This window comes from Homalodisca vitripennis, chromosome X, assembly GCF_021130785.1.
Source record: "Homalodisca vitripennis isolate AUS2020 chromosome X, UT_GWSS_2.1, whole genome shotgun sequence".
In the NCBI taxonomy this organism is placed as follows: Eukaryota; Metazoa; Arthropoda; class Insecta; order Hemiptera; family Cicadellidae; genus Homalodisca; species Homalodisca vitripennis.
The window spans coordinates 125,440,647-125,460,053 of record NC_060215.1 but is presented as its reverse complement, the minus strand read 5'-3'; the positions used below and the strand labels follow the sequence as shown (position 1 = coordinate 125,460,053).

At 31.6% G+C, this 19,407-nt stretch overlaps 1 protein-coding gene across 1 annotated transcript in view; it reads left to right on the top strand.

Annotated features, from left to right (window-relative positions):
* LOC124369855 overlaps window positions 1-18,471 on the top strand; it is a 123,681-nt gene extending 105,210 nt beyond the window's left edge. Inside the window, exons 2-3 of the mRNA XM_046827985.1 lie at window positions 13,145-13,437; window positions 16,077-18,471. Of these exons, the coding sequence (XP_046683941.1) occupies window positions 13,178-13,437; window positions 16,077-16,119 (303 nt within the window). The 5' untranslated portion in view covers window positions 13,145-13,177 and the 3' untranslated portion in view covers window positions 16,120-18,471. The remainder of the gene's footprint in view (window positions 1-13,144; window positions 13,438-16,076) is intronic.
* The last annotated feature ends 936 nt before the right edge of the window (window positions 18,472-19,407 follow it).

Below are 19,407 nucleotides of genomic sequence, written 5' to 3'. Positions count from 1 at the left end.
AGAAGAGAATTTAAATACCACACACTAGTCATTTGATGGTAAAAATTCATAAAAGAATAAGTAACTGTTATTCACACTAAACCAATATCACGGTTCCACAGATTAGTTTGCTTTGAAAGATACATGCTTGATCAGACTGTTCGGTAGAAAGCACGTACTTGCGGTGTTTATACTTCAAGTACAAGCAGTCCTTCACCGCACCCTCCCCTACCTACCTATCACACAACAGTCAGGCCCGTGCAGTGACACATGCATTATTTACAACTCACAACATAAGGGACCAAGCTATAATTTTAATACATTTAACTTTTTTCACTTCGTGGTTTTTTATAAACTATTATGACATTTTTTCAACAACTCACTTTTAGTTTTTCCATATTTAAACATGAAAATAAAAATTGAGATTAATATAAATTAGGCACATTAATTTTCATAAAATTACCGACAAAGATACCAATAGTTAGAGTAAAAGTAAATGTTAAAAATTACCATTAGCTTACTTAATTAATGGGTTTCTTCTAGTTTACCTATACGCAAAATCGTTAATCACCTCTTCAAAACTTGTTATTGTCAAAACTCGGCAGTCGTGGTTTCCGTGTTTCAAAGGTCGCAGTAAATTAATAAAATCTGTTCAATGGAACCAGGGTTCAAAATTACAGTGTAGATAGTGGCTTAAAAAATACATGATAATGATTTTGACTGTTCCGAATCATGTCCAATGCTAAATTTGTGAACCACCCGGTCAAGAATACAATAATAACTTTACTATTATAATTCATAAGTTATATACTTGAAAATGTTGTACTTGTAAGTATTTGTAACCTTTAAATGACTCAAGAGTTATATAGAATAACGTATTTTAATATAAAAATTTCATTATGAATATGTGAAATCAAACTTTAAATTTGCCGCCTTGTGCGTGAGCCCTGAATAGCGCGTGCTTATTGGACCTAGGTATAAGGGGAACAGTGGAATTCCCTTACTAATTTCATGCAACAATTAAAAATAATCGTTGATAGTTGGTTTAGCGTTATGTAGGTCTATTCGTTGTGTCGTAGAAGCAAAGCCATATCCATTCCTCTGTATTCCATTAAACCACAGCAAAATTGCCTCTCATACTTCAATAAGGCCAGCCAGTTTTGAGTACCTTATATGAAAACAATTACAGCTTTAAGAATTTCACAACATAATTACCCTTTTTTAATATTGTGTTTAAATAAAGTTTTCCATGTTAAAAAATTTTTAATTCGTCACCGACACAATCTCTAGTTACATTTATATAGTTTACGCTTTACTATCTCATTCCAATATTGATCAAGCGCTGTACACTTAATATTTTCTAAAATTGATTAAACAATGTTTCAGTCTCTTTGGTGATCTTTAACTGATGGCTGAATAACTGATTAGTGTCAGTTAACTTTTGATTATATGATGCGTCTCATTTAGCACCCCCTGGACCTACCACCACCTCGCACGTGACGTTAATAAAATTCGTGACGTCACGAAGAGGGTGCTAAATCAGTACAGTGGCCGTGTCCATGACCTGAATAAGCACCCCTGTAGGATAGGGGGGTGGGTTACTTCAAGTACAGTATGGGAGTTACATCTTTAGTTATTATGTTAATTACAATATGTGTAAACTTAAAATAGTAATATAAATTACATCTCAATTTATTATGGCTGTTAATGAATTGAAATTCAAGAAAGTAGTACTTGGAATTCAAGAAAATAATGATAAATTTCATGACATATGAGTATAATCGAAGTCATAGCCATAGCACCAACAGGGCTCTGACGTCACGCCTTGGGGGTACTTTATTCAGCGTATGGACACGGTCGATTCGCTGAATTATTATTATTACAATATATTTAAATTAAATATGTATATTATACATTAGGGGTGTTAATATATTTAAATTAAATATGTTTATTTGTTAAAACACGTTATAAATTATAAAACGAGTTATTAGGCACGGTAATGTTTAGCTGCATACTCATATATATTTTAATATTGGAATGCATTTAAAAATGTAAAATTTGATGGACATGAATGTAATCCTTCAGATAGCTTGCAAACAACTATAACGCTGTATAGTTATTTATATTTCAAAAGGAACATGTACGATATAAACAATTTTTGACAAGAAAAGTCCAACCTGTTAGGTTTCTATTGTCTAAAATGTCAGATATATTTTATAAAAACCTTTTAAGCATATAAGTAAGTTTGTAATTTTTTCAACATTGCATGCATTTGATTGCAAAGGTCAGTTAAAGTAACATTTTAGTTAAAACGTTAATATAGAATAAATGAGGTAATATAAATGGTTAATAGTCGGTCGTGTTCATGGAGTTGTTGTCACAAAGATAAAAATTATTATCAATTTACGTGGAGTTGTTTCTTTGAAGATAAAAGAAATTTGAAAAATGTCCTAAATCCGCTACTATTTCGGTGTTAATAAGTGCAGTAGGAAGTACTCTAATATTAAAAACCGTTTCAACAAAATCTAATAATGTGCCATATAAGCAAATTCTTCTATGTTACCTATAAACTGTGATAACTGGCAAATTTACTTACTAATAACTAATTACTTAAAAATAACTAATTAAAAAAAGTGGTTGGTAGAAGAATGCAGACGTATTGTGACCAGTATTCTGTAGGTCAGTTTTAAGGATTAGTGTTAAGTACAGATTTTTATTAAGTGCATGTTTTAGAGTTAGTGAAGTTGACACACAACATGGTGGTTGTGATTCCTGACTTAGGCGTGCCACAACGCTCTCTTATAATTTTTTTATTTTTAACCTAATCTGTAATTATTTATTAGGTTAGTTATTTACCTGAAGAAGAGATCAGATTGCAGATCTCGAAAGTAGTGTTACTGATTTTTTGTTTCACTGAACGATAGCAAATGTCCGCGAAGATCCTGTTTCCGTAACATTCCTTCCATCGTCAAAATAAACTTCAAACAAAGCATTGTTGCTAGCTGCAAAATGCCGTAACACATGGTCACATTTATGTAATAAACATTCAACTTAAGTAAGTACAGCTTACTTGGCTAAACTACTAAATAATTTAATTTCAATTGATATAAATACATAAAAATAAAATGTTATTCGTTGGTGCAATGTTGCTATTAAGCTATTCTGTAAAGCTCGCAATAGTAACATAATTTTCTCTTAATGCAGTAAATGGTATATATGTATGGATTCCAGAATGTCTAATACAATTCTCAGAAAATTCCCAGAAAATTCCAAGTATATCGAGAGATTTTAGTGTACTCTAAACAGTGATTGACTACAACGTATGGTATTATCTGGATTTTAGTATATGCGCCATTTAGTGCATTATGGATATTATTCTAACATTGCTATTAAATTAAATATAATGAAAAGAATTATTATGAATATATTCACGTAACCCATGATTGGGATTTCGGAGCATTGTGGCATGGGATATTTACAGTAGCATAAGGAATCAAAATAATGTCCGGGCTAGTGATTATAATTCAAGTGTTAGTACATGATCAAATAAGGCATTTGCCTTCACAACAATATTTGAGGAATAAACTAGCGCAACAAGCCAGGGATTATTTGAAATAGTATCAAAGTGGTGTATAACCAGGATATGGACACTGTCAAGACGTTGAATGGGCATAGACAGGGTCAATGGGCTGATTTAACACCCCCTTTTGTCACGCCTAATAGATGTCACGGGCGAGGGAGTGCTATGTCCAGGGAGAGCTAAATCAGGCGCAACTCTCGAATCACCCCCACAGGTTGTTGTCCTGAAGGCAGTAGAGGGAAGTCATCCATTGAAAGTTTATGAGTCTGGGGATCGTCCATAGGAACCACCGACACGTCAAGAGGTTGGTGAGTGAAACAGGACGGAACGAGAGATGGATGTATACGATTAAAACAACTCAACTGTGCTGTACCGAATGTAGGAAAAGCATGTTTTTTAAATCTCTGAGGTCGTAGTAATAAATAATCGGTATTGCAAAGATTACCTAAAAGTTTAACTATGGCAAATAAAAGTCACAAGCACCACTTCAATATATTAAAATAAAATAATGTATTGCCACGTTACTGCCAAAATATGGCACTTGATAATGAACTTAAAAATGAACTTAAAAATGAACTTAAATGATATCTGGAGTGAGGGGGCTATCCTAAAGGATCAAACATTCATTGGGATTTTGCTACGAACTTAATCAGGTAATAACACTTTAAAATTGACGCCCCTTCACGTCGATGTCGACTCACACACTGTGGCTTCAGCATCTTGGCTCGACATTGCAGCTGTAGTCACAACAAAGGAAATACGAATACTAGAAGTCTAGAACATGAATACCGGTAAGTACTAGAAGTTAAACGAGAACTTTATCTCGAAGTTGTACCAAAGTACTGTACTTAAAGTACTTGGTACTTGGTCAATAAGTTGATCTCGCGGACATGGCGCACGAAGAGTTGCTCGGCAACAAGATGTTCAGCTTCAAAGTTCAAGAGAGAAACATTACTGCGCGTGCCAATTAGGTTATTATACCGCCAATAAGTTAGTTCCAAGAACATCGGAGAAAAATAATACTAACCAGTAATAATTAACTGGGTTGCTATATATATAAATTATAATATATGATGACACTAAATAATGGTACATATTTCCCCCGTTCTTTGTTTTTCATAAATTTTTATATATTCTGAATAATCAAATAACATTTACTTTTCCGTGCTACCCAAATTCAAATATATTAACACAACATCAGGTAGCGCGGGGTTTATAGAGCCTCGACAAAATATCGATAGATGGCATGCAAATGCACTTTTCTTGTTAAGTTCACTATCTTTGTCTCAAACAGCTGCTTGAGGGATTTTCTAGAAACACCGACCAGTCTAGGTCAGTGCGGTCCCCGTTCACTACATACACCGAGATTCGGGTAGAGCGAGAAAAAAGTAGACCTGTGTAGTGTAGTGTTTGTGTAATTCGGCACCGCATTTATACAGTGTATACATTCATTCAAAGTGTTTATTTAAAGTGTTTAGTGCAAAATCTGCTTCAAATACTGTAGGACTCGTCTAAAAAGCAGAAATATGGATAAAATAGGAACACTGAAGATCTGAAAATTAGGGTTAGGGGGTCGGACCCCTTTGGACCCCCTCGCTGGCTACGTCATTGACCAACCAAGCAGCCGACATTTTCCATTGCTAAGGAGCTAAGTTTTACTAGCTAATTAAAAATAATAACATATCATACATAAAAAAATACAAATATTTACAAATAATACTATCTAGGTTTAAAATATTTGACTAACCAATGCTTTCAATATACACTCAAGTCAAAAATTAATTTTATCACACATAAAAAACAGACAAAAGCTTTCCTGTTTGTTTTCATATTTTCAAACGAGCAGGATTGTAATTGCTTCCTGTCTTAATACAAATTTATATCCTTTATTTCATTAAATTTGAACTAATCGCTTAGAATTTACAAAATATTGAATATTCTGGGATTTCTTTCATTTTAAATTTGGCAGCAAGTGATTTATCAAACTATAAACCCTATAATTTAATTTTCAACAATCTTAATCTTCTTAATTAAACTTCATATCTGCAATATTTACCTTTCTGACATCTAAAACATATTCAGTGTGTAGGTTAATATAAGTTACTGGACTTAACAAGTATAAAATCCTTTACATTTTTTTATATTTAGGCGTTAATATGGCGTACAATGTTGCCATTTTATTACTTAAATAGTGAGTTCTTATCCATACTAAACAATGCAACCTAAAAGGACGTTTTACATTTTGTTCAGAGTATTTTCGTAAATTACTATTATGTACTATACCTCTTTTTACAATAACCACAGCTCTCTTCAAATTGTTTACAACATATTCCTTGGACAAATATTCACCAATTAGATAATTTAGCTAACATAAATTAGATAGCGGATTATTATAGGTATGATTAAACATTAGATTAAATGCATCAAAATCTGTTCTTTCATTATAGGCGGTGTTTAAACGTAATTGTATATATCCTAGGCCATTATCCAAATTACTATGATAGTTGTGATAGAAACTACGCAATAAGGTAGATACATTTATAATATGCGGTTCTGACTGATTTCTATTTATTATATTAGGGGCTAGCCTGCGGCGTTCTTTAAAATTCTTAAATAAGAATTTCTTAAAATACATTGACGTAAAAGGGGCAGCATTGTCTGACACTATTATCTTGGGTACAGAGAACTTGTATGAAAAATGCATGTTGTCTATTTTGTTACATATTTCACTACTCTTACATTTCCTCAAAGGGGTGAGCCATATAAATTTACTAGCGGCACCTACAACTACAAGCAAATATACATTGCAGTTTCTAGTTCTCACTAATGGACCTAAAGGACCTATAAATAAACTATCCATTTTGTTCATAAATGGTACTGACACTAGTTCACCTTCATATTTCTTTTGGCACACTTTTACATATTTTAAATTCGTTCACTTCAGCTTTAATTAACTCGTTCAAATCAGGTCTGTAAAAATACTGATTTACTTTTCTTTGAGTGAGTTCTTGCAATACTTAAATGACCACCTAATAATGAGCTGTGAAAGAAATCATACACTAAATCGACTAACTATCTAGGCAAAAATATCCTACTGTTGCTCTTTATAACCTTTTTGTACATGAGTAGATTGTTTTTAATAAAATAACGCACATTATTTTCATTATTGTTGATAAATTTAACAATTTTCTAAGTTTAAAAATCCTGTAGTTGATATATTTTTGTCTTTGAAAGCTAATGGCATGTCATTTATTAGAACTATCCGTATTATTGTTCTTACTGTTAAATTGTATTTTAGGCTTTATATTAGATATTTGTCTTGATTTTCGCCTTCGGGAGGAGTCTGAATTACAGGCAGCGATCGATAAGTTATTCTTATTTCGAGGTCGTTCACTCGGTCAAGGTCACTCACAACAGCTGTTTCGGGCGATCCATCGTCCCTCTCAAACATTCTCCACAATGCGTTCGCTAACGCATTATCCGTAGAACTTAAATTCAAAATCCTCTAAATCCACCGGCCAAGTCTTCCTATCTTTCGTTTGTAGTTGACAACATAGGATAAAGCTTAGTTATCTGTGATCAACTTAAAAAGTTTAACTTTTAATCATTCATACCATTTTTATGCAAATTAGTGCACTCAAAGCTTCTTCCTCGTAAAACTAGTAGTAGGCGTGGTTTTACTTTATATAGGTGTTTCATTATCCTTAAGGAATTCTGTGGAAGACACGAGAATCGTATTCCACTAAATCATTCTCACCATTAGATCACAAATAAACTTCTTCTCTTATCTGTTAAGATGTAGATCGTGTCATGTGTAGTGGTTCCTTTCCAAGTATTCATCAGTAGGAATATGTGTTACTTTGTACGGTCCTTCGTATTTTTATATTAACGCTTCACAATAGAGTTGACATAGAAATCATCATCATAACTTAGTTTAGGATAACTTAGGTATAATATCCGTAGGGTATATCAAATATAATTAAATTGGTAGTATTTTGCATGGACAAGAGGTCTGAAATTCTGCGATACAGTCACTTGTCCAGGTTCATATCTGCCATTATTTATATATCATTAGTTCCGCCTTCATGAACCACATAATAATTTTCAAGCGAATGGTTTCCAATGTTTTTCCATCTAATAAAAACATGTTTTAGTGATATACGTTTTACATAAAATTTTTATTACTATCTTTATTCATAATACATTTACATTAATATTATTTACTTTGTTATTCAACTTATATGAATCTTTACATGTTATATTATTTATAGGTTTTATTTTTGTTTTGATGATAGTTAATACTGTTTTATACTTCATTGGGATTGTTGACCATTTTATATTAGATCCTTGATTTCTTCATTGTTATTATAACTATGCAATATAATATTGACTGTCCATTGCACAAATGTTTAATGACAATAAAAGTTTAGATTCTGATATTCAATGAGGTTGATACTATCTGTCTCAAGTTCCATGAAAGCTTGTAGAAATTCTCACATTATCTCTTTATGCAAAATCTTCAGGCTTGTAGAATTTTTCTAACCTTATTTGCTAAATGAAATTACGTTTAAAGTATGATTTTGCAGAGTATATTCTGAGAGTTTTATTAAGAATCAGGAGAACCTTCAGGCATAAAATTAGGCCCTCCATTTTCCTTATCGTTTATCAATAATATAAAACATCCTTAAAAAGTCCTACGTTCTTCTGATAATATTTAGATTTCTGTACTGATCATCAGAGTAAAAGACCATTTAACTCTGCATACAGCAATTGATTCTGCAGCAGAGAGGGTTGAATTTACCCACATATCCGTAAACCTCAGCAAAACAGATATTTATTTATATTTGTACTCATAAAATTAACACTCTATTCCCTTCTTATGAAACTATGATTGAGAAAGTACACGATACAAGATCTTGATATTTTCATAAATTCCAAGCTGATGTTCTCAAACAGTATACTCAGTTTTGTTTTGAAAGCTTGTAGGAACTTGAGTCTTGTGATATAGATCCATCAAGTTTTAGCAATAAGTAGTCCTATATGGTGCGTTACGGATTCTTGTCCTGAAATCATTGGAGTCTGAACAGTGACGAGATATTACACAGAAATATAACCATATACAGATATATGTTGTTACTGGGGCTATACAGAATAAGGATGGATACACCTTATTTGGATAGTTTAAAAACCGTTAGGACTTATTTGGGTTAGATTTACAGTAGAAGCTATGTTTTTCTACTCTTTCAACTAATCGTGATGTGATAGATTTGTCGTTGTCAAAATGTCTCATCGATACAATCCATAATAAAATAATGAATGATCCCAAAATGAGAAAAATCTTTTTACTAATATGATCAGGTTTATGAAAGTGCAAAACTTAAATAATATATTATATAGCTACAGTAAACAAATCACGAAAACTGCCCAAAAGAAATTCTATCAAGTAATGAACCAATCTAGTTGTAAATAAGTAATAGATTTTAGGCAACATAAGTTGTTAGGTTTACAATACATCTAAGATTATGTAATAATGTACGTTTGCCATATGTTTTTCATCTATAACTTATTTTAGTACAGTATGATATTTCTATAGTGTGCTTTTTTGTTTGAGAAAACTTTTTTGACAGCAAATTTATGCTTAAGGGATATATTGATTGTAAGCAAACAAAATAGTTTTCGTTCATTTATGAACTATTTGTTTCTCCCAGTATCTAAGAAATAGAGCCATTGTAATACAATATTGTAAAACTGACCCATTGATTAGTAATATTCTTACATTTCTCAAATTTAATTAATCCTTTTAGTACGCACGTTCAATACGCACAATATACCCATAGGGAGGGGCGAGGATAAAATAATATCATCTGTAACGTAAACAAAAGTTAAAATCAATACTTATCAATAATAAATATAAAATATAATACAATACCATAAATTTATCCTCAATAGTTTACTATCGTTATAAAGCAGGGTCATCAACAGTTTACATTATTAAAAAGCAAGAGATATATTTAGCAAATCTAAAAATAACTGACGATAAAACTCAGAGTGGGATATTTAGCGCCGTTAAATATGACAATTATTGTCATCATAATTTCTGTTAATATCTCATTAAATGTTTTATGATGGTTGCAACGGAACTGACCTTCTGTCACTCTTTCTATGCAGTTGCGTTGCCCTTTATTTTTATCGAGCAAACTGTTCATCTGTTATTTTAGCCTATCCATTTTACTAATTATTCTGGATTATCCAATAAATACAGTGTGAGTCTCTTGCTTTTAAGTGAGTTCATACCTGAAAGCCCGCTTTGCAATTGCATCATTTATAAAAAAAAATTACAGCAGCGTTTATGTCGTTTGCTGAAAAGTGTATATTTGCATAGTCTAGGTGCTATAAGTAGAGTTTAGAATTGCAATTGTCACATCGTCTATATATATATATATATATATATATATATATATATATATATATATACACACACACAAACCTCCCATTTGAGTTAGATGAAGAGAATGGGATGACAATAAACACAATCAAATGCCTTAAAAGAGACTCAATTAGCGTTTTTCTGTCCACAGCTAAATGAATATCATCTATAATTTTAATAAGGCCAGTATATGTAATATAACTGTTGTGGAGACCATAATACAAACACAAACATAATATTTTGATTGATAATAATATTGTATTATTATTATTTACAAAAATGGTATTTAATTTACACATCAAACTAAACTAGTTATTATAATTAATTATTCCTAATAGATCCTAATTTTAATTTCCACACAATCTCACATTCATCCCTCTGCTAGTTGATACTGAACCTAGGTGAACTTTATGGACCGTACATACATTTTGATATACAGACCTTGGATACATTAAGTCTGTATGCTTATAGATATTAGAAAGAGTTGCCTAATTATTGTCATATTCTGGAATTAGTTAAAATTTATTACAGGAAAAGACATGTTATGCAAGCAGACAGAGCCTGCGGAAACTGAGGTAAGTGAGGCAGCAAGTAAGTCAGCCATTGCATCGCTTCAAGACCCTAAGGAACAAATTGACACCGGTAAGTATATTCTCAATAAATATCCTATTAGGTTCAATGTAGTGTTTTGTGGTTAGAATAGTTACAGTGATTTTTGGTTTCCACAGATTCTGTATTATCTTTGACAAGAACTGTTATTTTATATGATACTGTTTTAATTCTGTTGTTGTTACCAGTTTTTTTATGTATATACTTAGAATTGGGAAATTTTGGATAGAATGTTACACATTCAATCTCACATTCATCCCTCTGCCAGTGTCACGCCCACGGCATCTCAGACCGGTCCTGCCTCAGATAACCGCTTAAGATACATATTTTTCAGTTTCGCTACAAACTTGGAATAGCTAATAATGGAAGTAATTGTTTTGGGAAGGGCACGCCACAATGTTTTCAGCGTACAAAAATTGATCCCTGAGGCACTCCAAAAGAAACAGTTCCCCAGTATGAAGTAATGTCAGTAACTTTTACAGACTTCCATACCTCTAACATATGACCCTAATTGTCTTAACTTAGGTAAAATATTTTATGGTTTGCGTTATCGAAAAACACCGAAAACTCGAACGGAATGATAACTGTGCCCAGCTGTGGTCCAAAGCAAGTCTAAAGTCATCAGTCACCTTTCATAATGCAGTTTCCGTACTGTGATTAGTGCAAAAACAAGATTGATAGTAAATAATATGTTGTAAGGTAAATATTCAGTAAGTTGGCAGTGCTAAATTCTCTCAACGCCCTTAGATAATGAAGGAAGAATATTTATCAGCTTATGGTCTGAATATGATGCTTGTGCTGAAATCTTCTTATGAGAACAGAAGAAGTAGACTTTCATTAGAATGGGGAAACGCCACTGTTAAGAGACGTGTTGAAAAAAAAAAAAAAAAAAACAATTTGTCCAATTTAATAGAAACTTTTTGCTTGTGAATTGGTACAATTTTACTGGACTTTAGTTTTTCTGTAAATTGATCATTAGGGAAAGTTAATTTGAGCTAAGCAAGAAAAGATGATATTAGGTGAACACTATGTTTGATTAATGCTACACTTTTATTTTAAAGATTTTTTTCTTTTCACCATTTTTAATTACTTGAAACAGTTCATTTTCAAGCTAAGTTTAGCTCATTGACAATATTTAGATATTGACTTGACTGTACTTCGATCAAATAATTGTTAATTGTGTCAGCTACTATTTATTATATAAGGTATTTACAATTCTGCATTAAAGAGATGAGTCTCCCCTTGCTTGATTAATATGTTTAGAATAAAATTTTATTTTTTTCATTAACTTTTATTCTTAAACTACTACAGAATCTATTGTAAAAAGTAGGAAACTTTGTGAGGTAATTTTATAAATTTTGTACAACTTGTCTTTTCTTTCTGTTTATCTAGGAACTTAGAGTTAATCCAAGGGCTAATTAATCTAGCTTTATAAAGTTTATTATCTCTTAATTCTTTCTACAACTATCAATAGTATTAATTAAAAAATATAAAAAAATTTTAATTTTCACTAACATTTTCTGAAGCAAAACATACATTCCAGTCTATATTATTCAGTTTCGATAAAACTTTTTAAAATCTACTGTGATTGTAATACTATTTTTAATTTTTATATTAGAATGACCAGACTGACTTTGCAAATTCGGAACTTCTATTTTTAAGCCACAGTTTTTAAACAGAATAATCTGTTACATCTACATCAAATATTGAACTTTTAAACATCATCATATTTCGGTGTCTAATAAAAATTAGGTCTACGCATGTTTGCGAATTAGCGGTGATTCTATTAGGAGCGTTTATAAATTGTTCAAATCCATTACTGCTTACCATGATTAAATAACTAAGTGAACTTGGCTTACTAGCCATTATATTTAGGTTAACATCTCCTATTAAATTAGTGCTGTTAGAAATTGACTTTAATTTATTGCCTAATTCGTCCACAAATTCAGTTTCAGATTAATGTTGTAATCTGTAAATGCAACAGATATTGAAAATTAAGTTTTGAAGTTTAACTTTTATGAGTAACGTATTGGCTGCCATACAACTGAAATTTAAATTGTAAACTGTAACAAAATTTAATATATAACATATAATTCCTCCTGATCTAAAGTTATTGTTACATCAGTGAAATATATTGTACCCCGAGAAGTTGTATAGTTCAACCTCACCACTGCTGTTCAAAATTTTACTAAGAACAATAAAAGTCATACTATATTTAATTTGGTTTAAAAGCAAACAAAAAATTATCACAATTTTGCCGGAGACTTCGTATGTTTGCATACATTAAGTTTTGGTTTAAATATTTTGCGAAATATAAAACTATCGAAACTGTTCTGATCTGAGATTGTCATGTGTATACAAAATATACCAGTAGTTAAAAAATAAACGTGCTAAAGTACTTTAAGGCGTAACTTACAAGCTTAACTACGTTTTCCCATGTCCTCGTAGGAATTTATTTTCACTGATTGACCCTCGGCTTTCCTAGCGAATAATTTATCCTCACGGCACCAGACGAATCTTTAGTCTAGTTCTCTTCTTTTTTGTTTTAGTTTGGAGAGGAACTGGTTATTCTCCGGAGAGAGATGATCATTGCCGAACATGCGCTGTACTGTGAACTGCTGATTTGTGTCCCGAGTCATCAAACACTTCCTCTGCCAGAACTTTGCAATCCACTGCTCCTTGGACCTTCTGGTCGTGAACTGGACGACTACAGGTGGTGGCCGGTCGGTCCTGTAGGACGGTACACGATGGGCTGCTGCGACGTCAGTCTCCTTCACCTCCACCCCCAGGGCCGCTCCCACGTCCGTCAGCAGATCATTGATGTTCTCACCTCTCGTCTCCGGTAAACCGCTGATCTCAATATTGTTCACCCTAGTGTATTGATCTAGGTTACTCATTCTTTCACGCAAATTAACTTCCATAGTTAACAACTGATTACTCACCTAACATCCACCATGTCGTCAATAGAGTCGAGATTCTCTAGGTTATGCCATGGGATAAACACATATCATACAAATGCGGTCTCATTCATATTTCTAAAGTCTCTATACTTGATAAACGTAGTTTAAATCTTAGGTATATTTACTGAATAAACACAATAGACAAGTTCATGCTTTGATCTGGCAGGGACTGGAAGCTGCCCATGAAGGACGATATCTTGTGGTTCCGAAACCACAATGAGGGCAAGAAATGTGTGAGACTTGGGAATGTGATTAGATGGCTCCAGTGGCAGTATTGTCAACATGAGTAAAATATGGAAGTCAGTTGTCTGTTGTTATACAGCCTTGATTGTTTTCATCTAATCAGAGTTGAAATCGACAATGATCAATATACGGCTCTATCTATGTATGAGGTGCAAGAGAGCATTTTCAAAATCTGTCATATGTCCAATTTTGGGAGGGCGATAACACACTCCAGTAAAAGTAGCCTACACCTAAACGAGACAAGCCAATTTTAATAAACATAAATTCAGGCCAAGCCTAGTACTCAAAAGGCTAAAAAATGGTTTAAAATTCAAGCTCTCCCTAATATATACTGTGAAACCACCACCATTGTTTCCTGTTCTATCGTTCCGCTCGCTCGTTTCAAGCGTCTTCAGGATTTTTAAATCCTAATGAAACAAACTGTTGAAGGCCAAACATTTCTCTAAGCTCATCAAAATGCCCTGTCTGGTAATACACCTAGACACGGCCCTGCCTTAATACCCTTAAAGGAAGTCCGGTTTGTTACTTAGGTTACTATCAGGCAATCATTGACAACCCATTTTAAGACTCCGAAGAACAGTATCAAACCTTTCTCTTGAAAAACTAATATTGCTAGACTGCAATTGAAGTAAATTAGACCTGTAACTTGGATGGATTTGTAATTTGCGCGCGCGCGCGCGTGTGTGTGTGTGTGTGTGTGTGTGTGTGTGTGTGTGTGTGTGTGTGTGTGTGTGTGTGTGTTTTATTTCATTATCTAATTAGAGAACACACTATAATTTCTTAATTCTGTGCTGTGTGTATGCCACGGTCAAGATTTGAGTATATTTCCATGTTTTATATAAATGGTATTAATGGTGTTCCACGAACTTAACAAAGGAGGAAGCTGTAATGTATTATGCAATGAATAATTAGTTTATTATTACCAAATATTATTGTTATAATCTATCACACCACGTTTAGATTCAGTACTGACTTCTGGAGGGGGTCGCTATGATTTTAATTTTAACACTAGATTTTCTGTGACCGGTGAGTTTACCTTTCGATGTAACCAAACAAAACAAAAATGTTGAAATAAAATTATACATATGAATAGATTTATTCATAACATTCAGTAAATTTTATTTTTATGATTTCATTACGAGACTAATTATAAATTTTTTTATATAAACGTATTTTTCAAACGTATTTTTCCTTGGGGGTTTTGGGATTCTGGATCCGAATTGGGTTAAATGAACAATTAATTCAACAAACTGTAAAATAAAAATCATGCGGATCAGTAAGACAAATTTATTTGGCCCTAATATGATAGTAATTGTATTTCATATTTATTGTAGGTTGATTCTTTCTAAATGTAAGCACTGCTTTTTAGTGTCCACATGTAATAATGAATAATTTGTAAAATTCAGTATATACATTACAGCTGAATATCGTATGTGGTCCACATATTTTCTTCTATATAATATATTGCTTTAACTCTGTTAAGTGTTATAAATAATAATTTTAATGACGTGACAAGTATTTGTACTGAATGCGAACTATCGATAAATGCTATATAAATATAGTCGAAATTCTGTTGTAAAAGAATCAAGTAGTTATAAAACACAAGAAAGTCACTAGAATTACTTATTTAGGACTCCACAGTTATTACAAAGTTAATACACAGTAATGGTAGCACTGGGATTTGTATATTTGGCTGTTAATAATGAATGTCTGTGGAAGTTCTGCACCGTACAAACATTTAGATGTACAGAACTTGAAACAAGAGTAAGTCTGTAAGCTTAAAGTTGTTACAAATCTATGATTATTTCGAACATCATGATTATAAACATTCTGCTACAAATGAACAAAGGATAATTCTGTCATATTTACTTTAGGAGAGATTGTATTTTAAGTAGAGATTTTGTAAACCAAGTAGAAAGTTTCTAATACAAATAAATAAATAAATTTTATATATATAATTTACTATTTTAAATAGCTAATGATGCTAAAATTAAATCTTTAAACCAATAAATTGTTTTTATGTGAAAAGCTGTATGTGATATTTACGGTCACACATGAGAAACTTTGTTTAAATTGTTCTCTTGCGAAAGAAAATTTTGCAGTAATAGAACATTCAAGATTTAGATGTACAATACGTAATGTGTTCCTTAACTAAAATTATACTCCATCTCTGAACACTGATTTTTCCCACCAATTTGTGATTTAAATAACATCACTGACTCAACATAGTTGCCTAATTTTTGTCATGTTCTGAAATTAATTAAAACATTTATTACAGGAATAAACATGGCATGCATGCAAGTGGAGCCTGCGGAAACTAAAGAAAGTGAGGCACCAAGAAAGTCAGCCATTGCATCGCTTCAAGACCCTGATAAAAATGTTGACAGCCGAAAGTATCTTCTCAAGAAATATCCTATTAGGTCCAATGCAGTGTTTTGTGGTTAGAATATTTACAGTAATCTTTGGCTTCCACAGATTCTGTATCATCTTTGACAAGAACTGTTATTTTATATGACATTGTTTTAATTCTGTTGTTGTTGTCAATTTCTTGATGTATAAGCTAAGAATTGGGAAACTATGAATTGAATGTTACATTATTTTTACAAAAATATCAGCCTAAGGAAACAGAGTTAAAGTCAAATTTAGGGTTAAGTTGTTTAAATGGTACACTGGTAGTTGTGTTGAAACTTGCACAAAAATTGGTACCAGAGGCAGATAAAAGGGGTGGCTCAGGGGGTGACAGCCCCAAACCAAAAATCCAAAGGCAAGTTAATTCAGTGTCAGTCTTAGTGAATATGTAATATTTAATATCTATATTATTACGCTCTATTTTTGAACTTTTACTGTGTCAAACATACTTTGAAATTAGTGATAGAAAACTTTTATTATTAAATTAATTTTTCGAGCCACACCAAAATAAGTAAGACCACTGTTTCCTAACCTAAGTATGGGTATATTATTGTCTTGGAGAAAATAAAAAATATAACTTTGTACTTTTTTACAAAAACCTTAATATAGGCCTAGATTTTCTGCTACTTCAAAAGTAATACATATATCTTGCACAAAACATTTAAGACATTAAAAAAAATTAATACGAAATAAATTATTAAAAATAAAAATTCAGGTAAACAATAAGGGCTCTAAAGGTGGTAGATTAAGGACATTCACAATTATAGCTCTAACTACAGTTTGTAAGATCTTATCAGTATTTAAAATGGTGACGTTTGGAGAAACATGTTTCTTTTCTTTCATGTAATTTAGTTCATAGCTTCAAATCAACTAAAACGTTAATTATTCCTAAAATTAATTAAATAATTTACAATTATAGTATGAAATAGTCATTATTAAGCTATCCAATACACTACACTCACGGAACCTAGAGCTCTCGCACACACACATTCACAGCCCTATTGACAGGTCTGTGTTCTCAGTGTGCATCGATCAGTTGTATTAGTTATAACTTAATTATGTTAAACGTATTACATTTGCCTCCTCCAAAACAAAAAAAAAAAAACGAAAATGAGGCCAAATTGCAACATATTTTATAAAATAGGAAAGGCAACTATTAAATGTAATAGTGTTATAATAAAACAATATATTTCACCAGTTTAACATGACAAAACTATCTCGTATTTGGACTCACATTCCTTATAGCTTCTAGGAGATAACATATTTCACGGAATTCTGACAATTAGTATTAAATAGAAAGTAGTATCTGTGTCCCATAGTTCCAGTTGATGAGTCAGGACAGGCTACCTAGCAGGATTGAGGTGGCCAGCTGTTGTAGTGTGTCTGTAGTGGTAAAGGGTTTTTATATAATTCTTTACAGGGTTAATAACAGTTCTTCGTACTGAATAAAAGACATGCGGTTCTATAAAGTTATCGATCTTAAGAAACTGCGCGCTTCACTGAGTTTCCATCATAATTGTAACATCACTGGTATCTCAAAACGACTAAATTTACAGGACAAGGACTTCATCTAATTTTTATTAGCAATTAAAAACGTGATCTTATGTTTGATATTAAGTCGTTAAAGGTAATTTTAAATGGTTTTATTTTAACTTTAAGGAAGGAGACGTATTGTTTTTAATATTCTTTTTGCAGTTACAATGGTTTTACAAGTCTTTTGTACAACATTTATTTTATGGTACGTTATTTATTTTAAATCGTTAAAGGTTAAGTTTCCAATTAAGATATTTCGTATTATTCAAGAGAAAAAGATTTATACTGTAGGAAAAGAAGATATTTATAAAAAATTTACTGTATTTTCTTTGGTTTGTTTTTGATGAAATGAAATGAAATTAATTCATTGAATTATACTAGTATGGGATACTGTACTCATACATTAAAATATTTTATTTACATATGTATATTAGTTAATAATAGTATAAGCTTCATTGAGCTAGAAATTATTTATTCAAATATTCGTAGTCTAAGGGAACATTTTTATTTTCTTGTATTAGATTTGAATTCAAGGAACAGCCTCCCTGAAATAATAGTTGTATCTGAAATTTGGGTAAACGATAATGAAAGTCAGCTCTACACAACAAAACATTATAATCCATCAGTTAATTGTAATAATGAGAGTAGAGCAGGTGTTGCAATGTACATACATTCTAAAATTGAAGTTGTAAATAGTTGTTATCTAAATTTGGTATCGGCGGATGTTTTGAGTACACAAATTAAAGAAGTTAACAATCAAGATATTTTCTGGTATCATAAAATCTTCATCAGCCATGTAAATAATTAGTAGTAAAACATATAAACTAAATATGAACTAATTATTATGAAATACATTATTACAGACATGGAAACCCAATAACAGTAGATATAAAACAATTAACAGTGGGACAAAAACTGTGATCAGCTGATAACAGTTTTTGGTAGTAAATTTGTCATAACCATCCAAAAGAGGACAAGTCAAAAGAAGTGATCGAAAACTAGATTCAATATTAAGGATATTTGTTCTTTAGTCAAATAAAGCTCGTTTTGAAATAAAAAACATCTAAAAAACAATAAATACTTTAGAATATATATTTGCTTTATACTCTAAAATATTCCGGCCAGAGATTTAATTACAAGTATTATAAGTAAAGAATATTTTAATGCATTTGCAATTTTTATTTAGTATGGTTCAAAGATCACCGTAATTATTTAACTAGTTCTATACCTGGTTAAAGAACTTACTTACTCTAGAGAAGAACTTACTCTATCTAAAGAAGTTACTTAGTTTTATCTTCTAAGTTTTCTGGTACATATAAAATTAAACCTTAAGATATTTTAATTTGTAGAGCCCAATATACAATTGGTAGATGTTAAACAGAAACTAGTTTTATGTGTTATAAAACACTAAAATGATGATTAATTTACGTTAATATTTTGTTTTTGTAATCACATTAGAATATAAAATAATCAGTATATCAAGGGCATAACATTCAGAACTCTCTGAATTTTAAATTTAGTTCTACAAAGATTTCAAATTCAAGAATTTTTTACGATATAATCAAAACGAGCTTTAGTTGAATTTGATGAACTGTGCGTAATGTAAAACCTAAGTTGATAATTTTACTTAATTTACAGTCATCTTGCCCAGTCGGGAATAGTCTTCC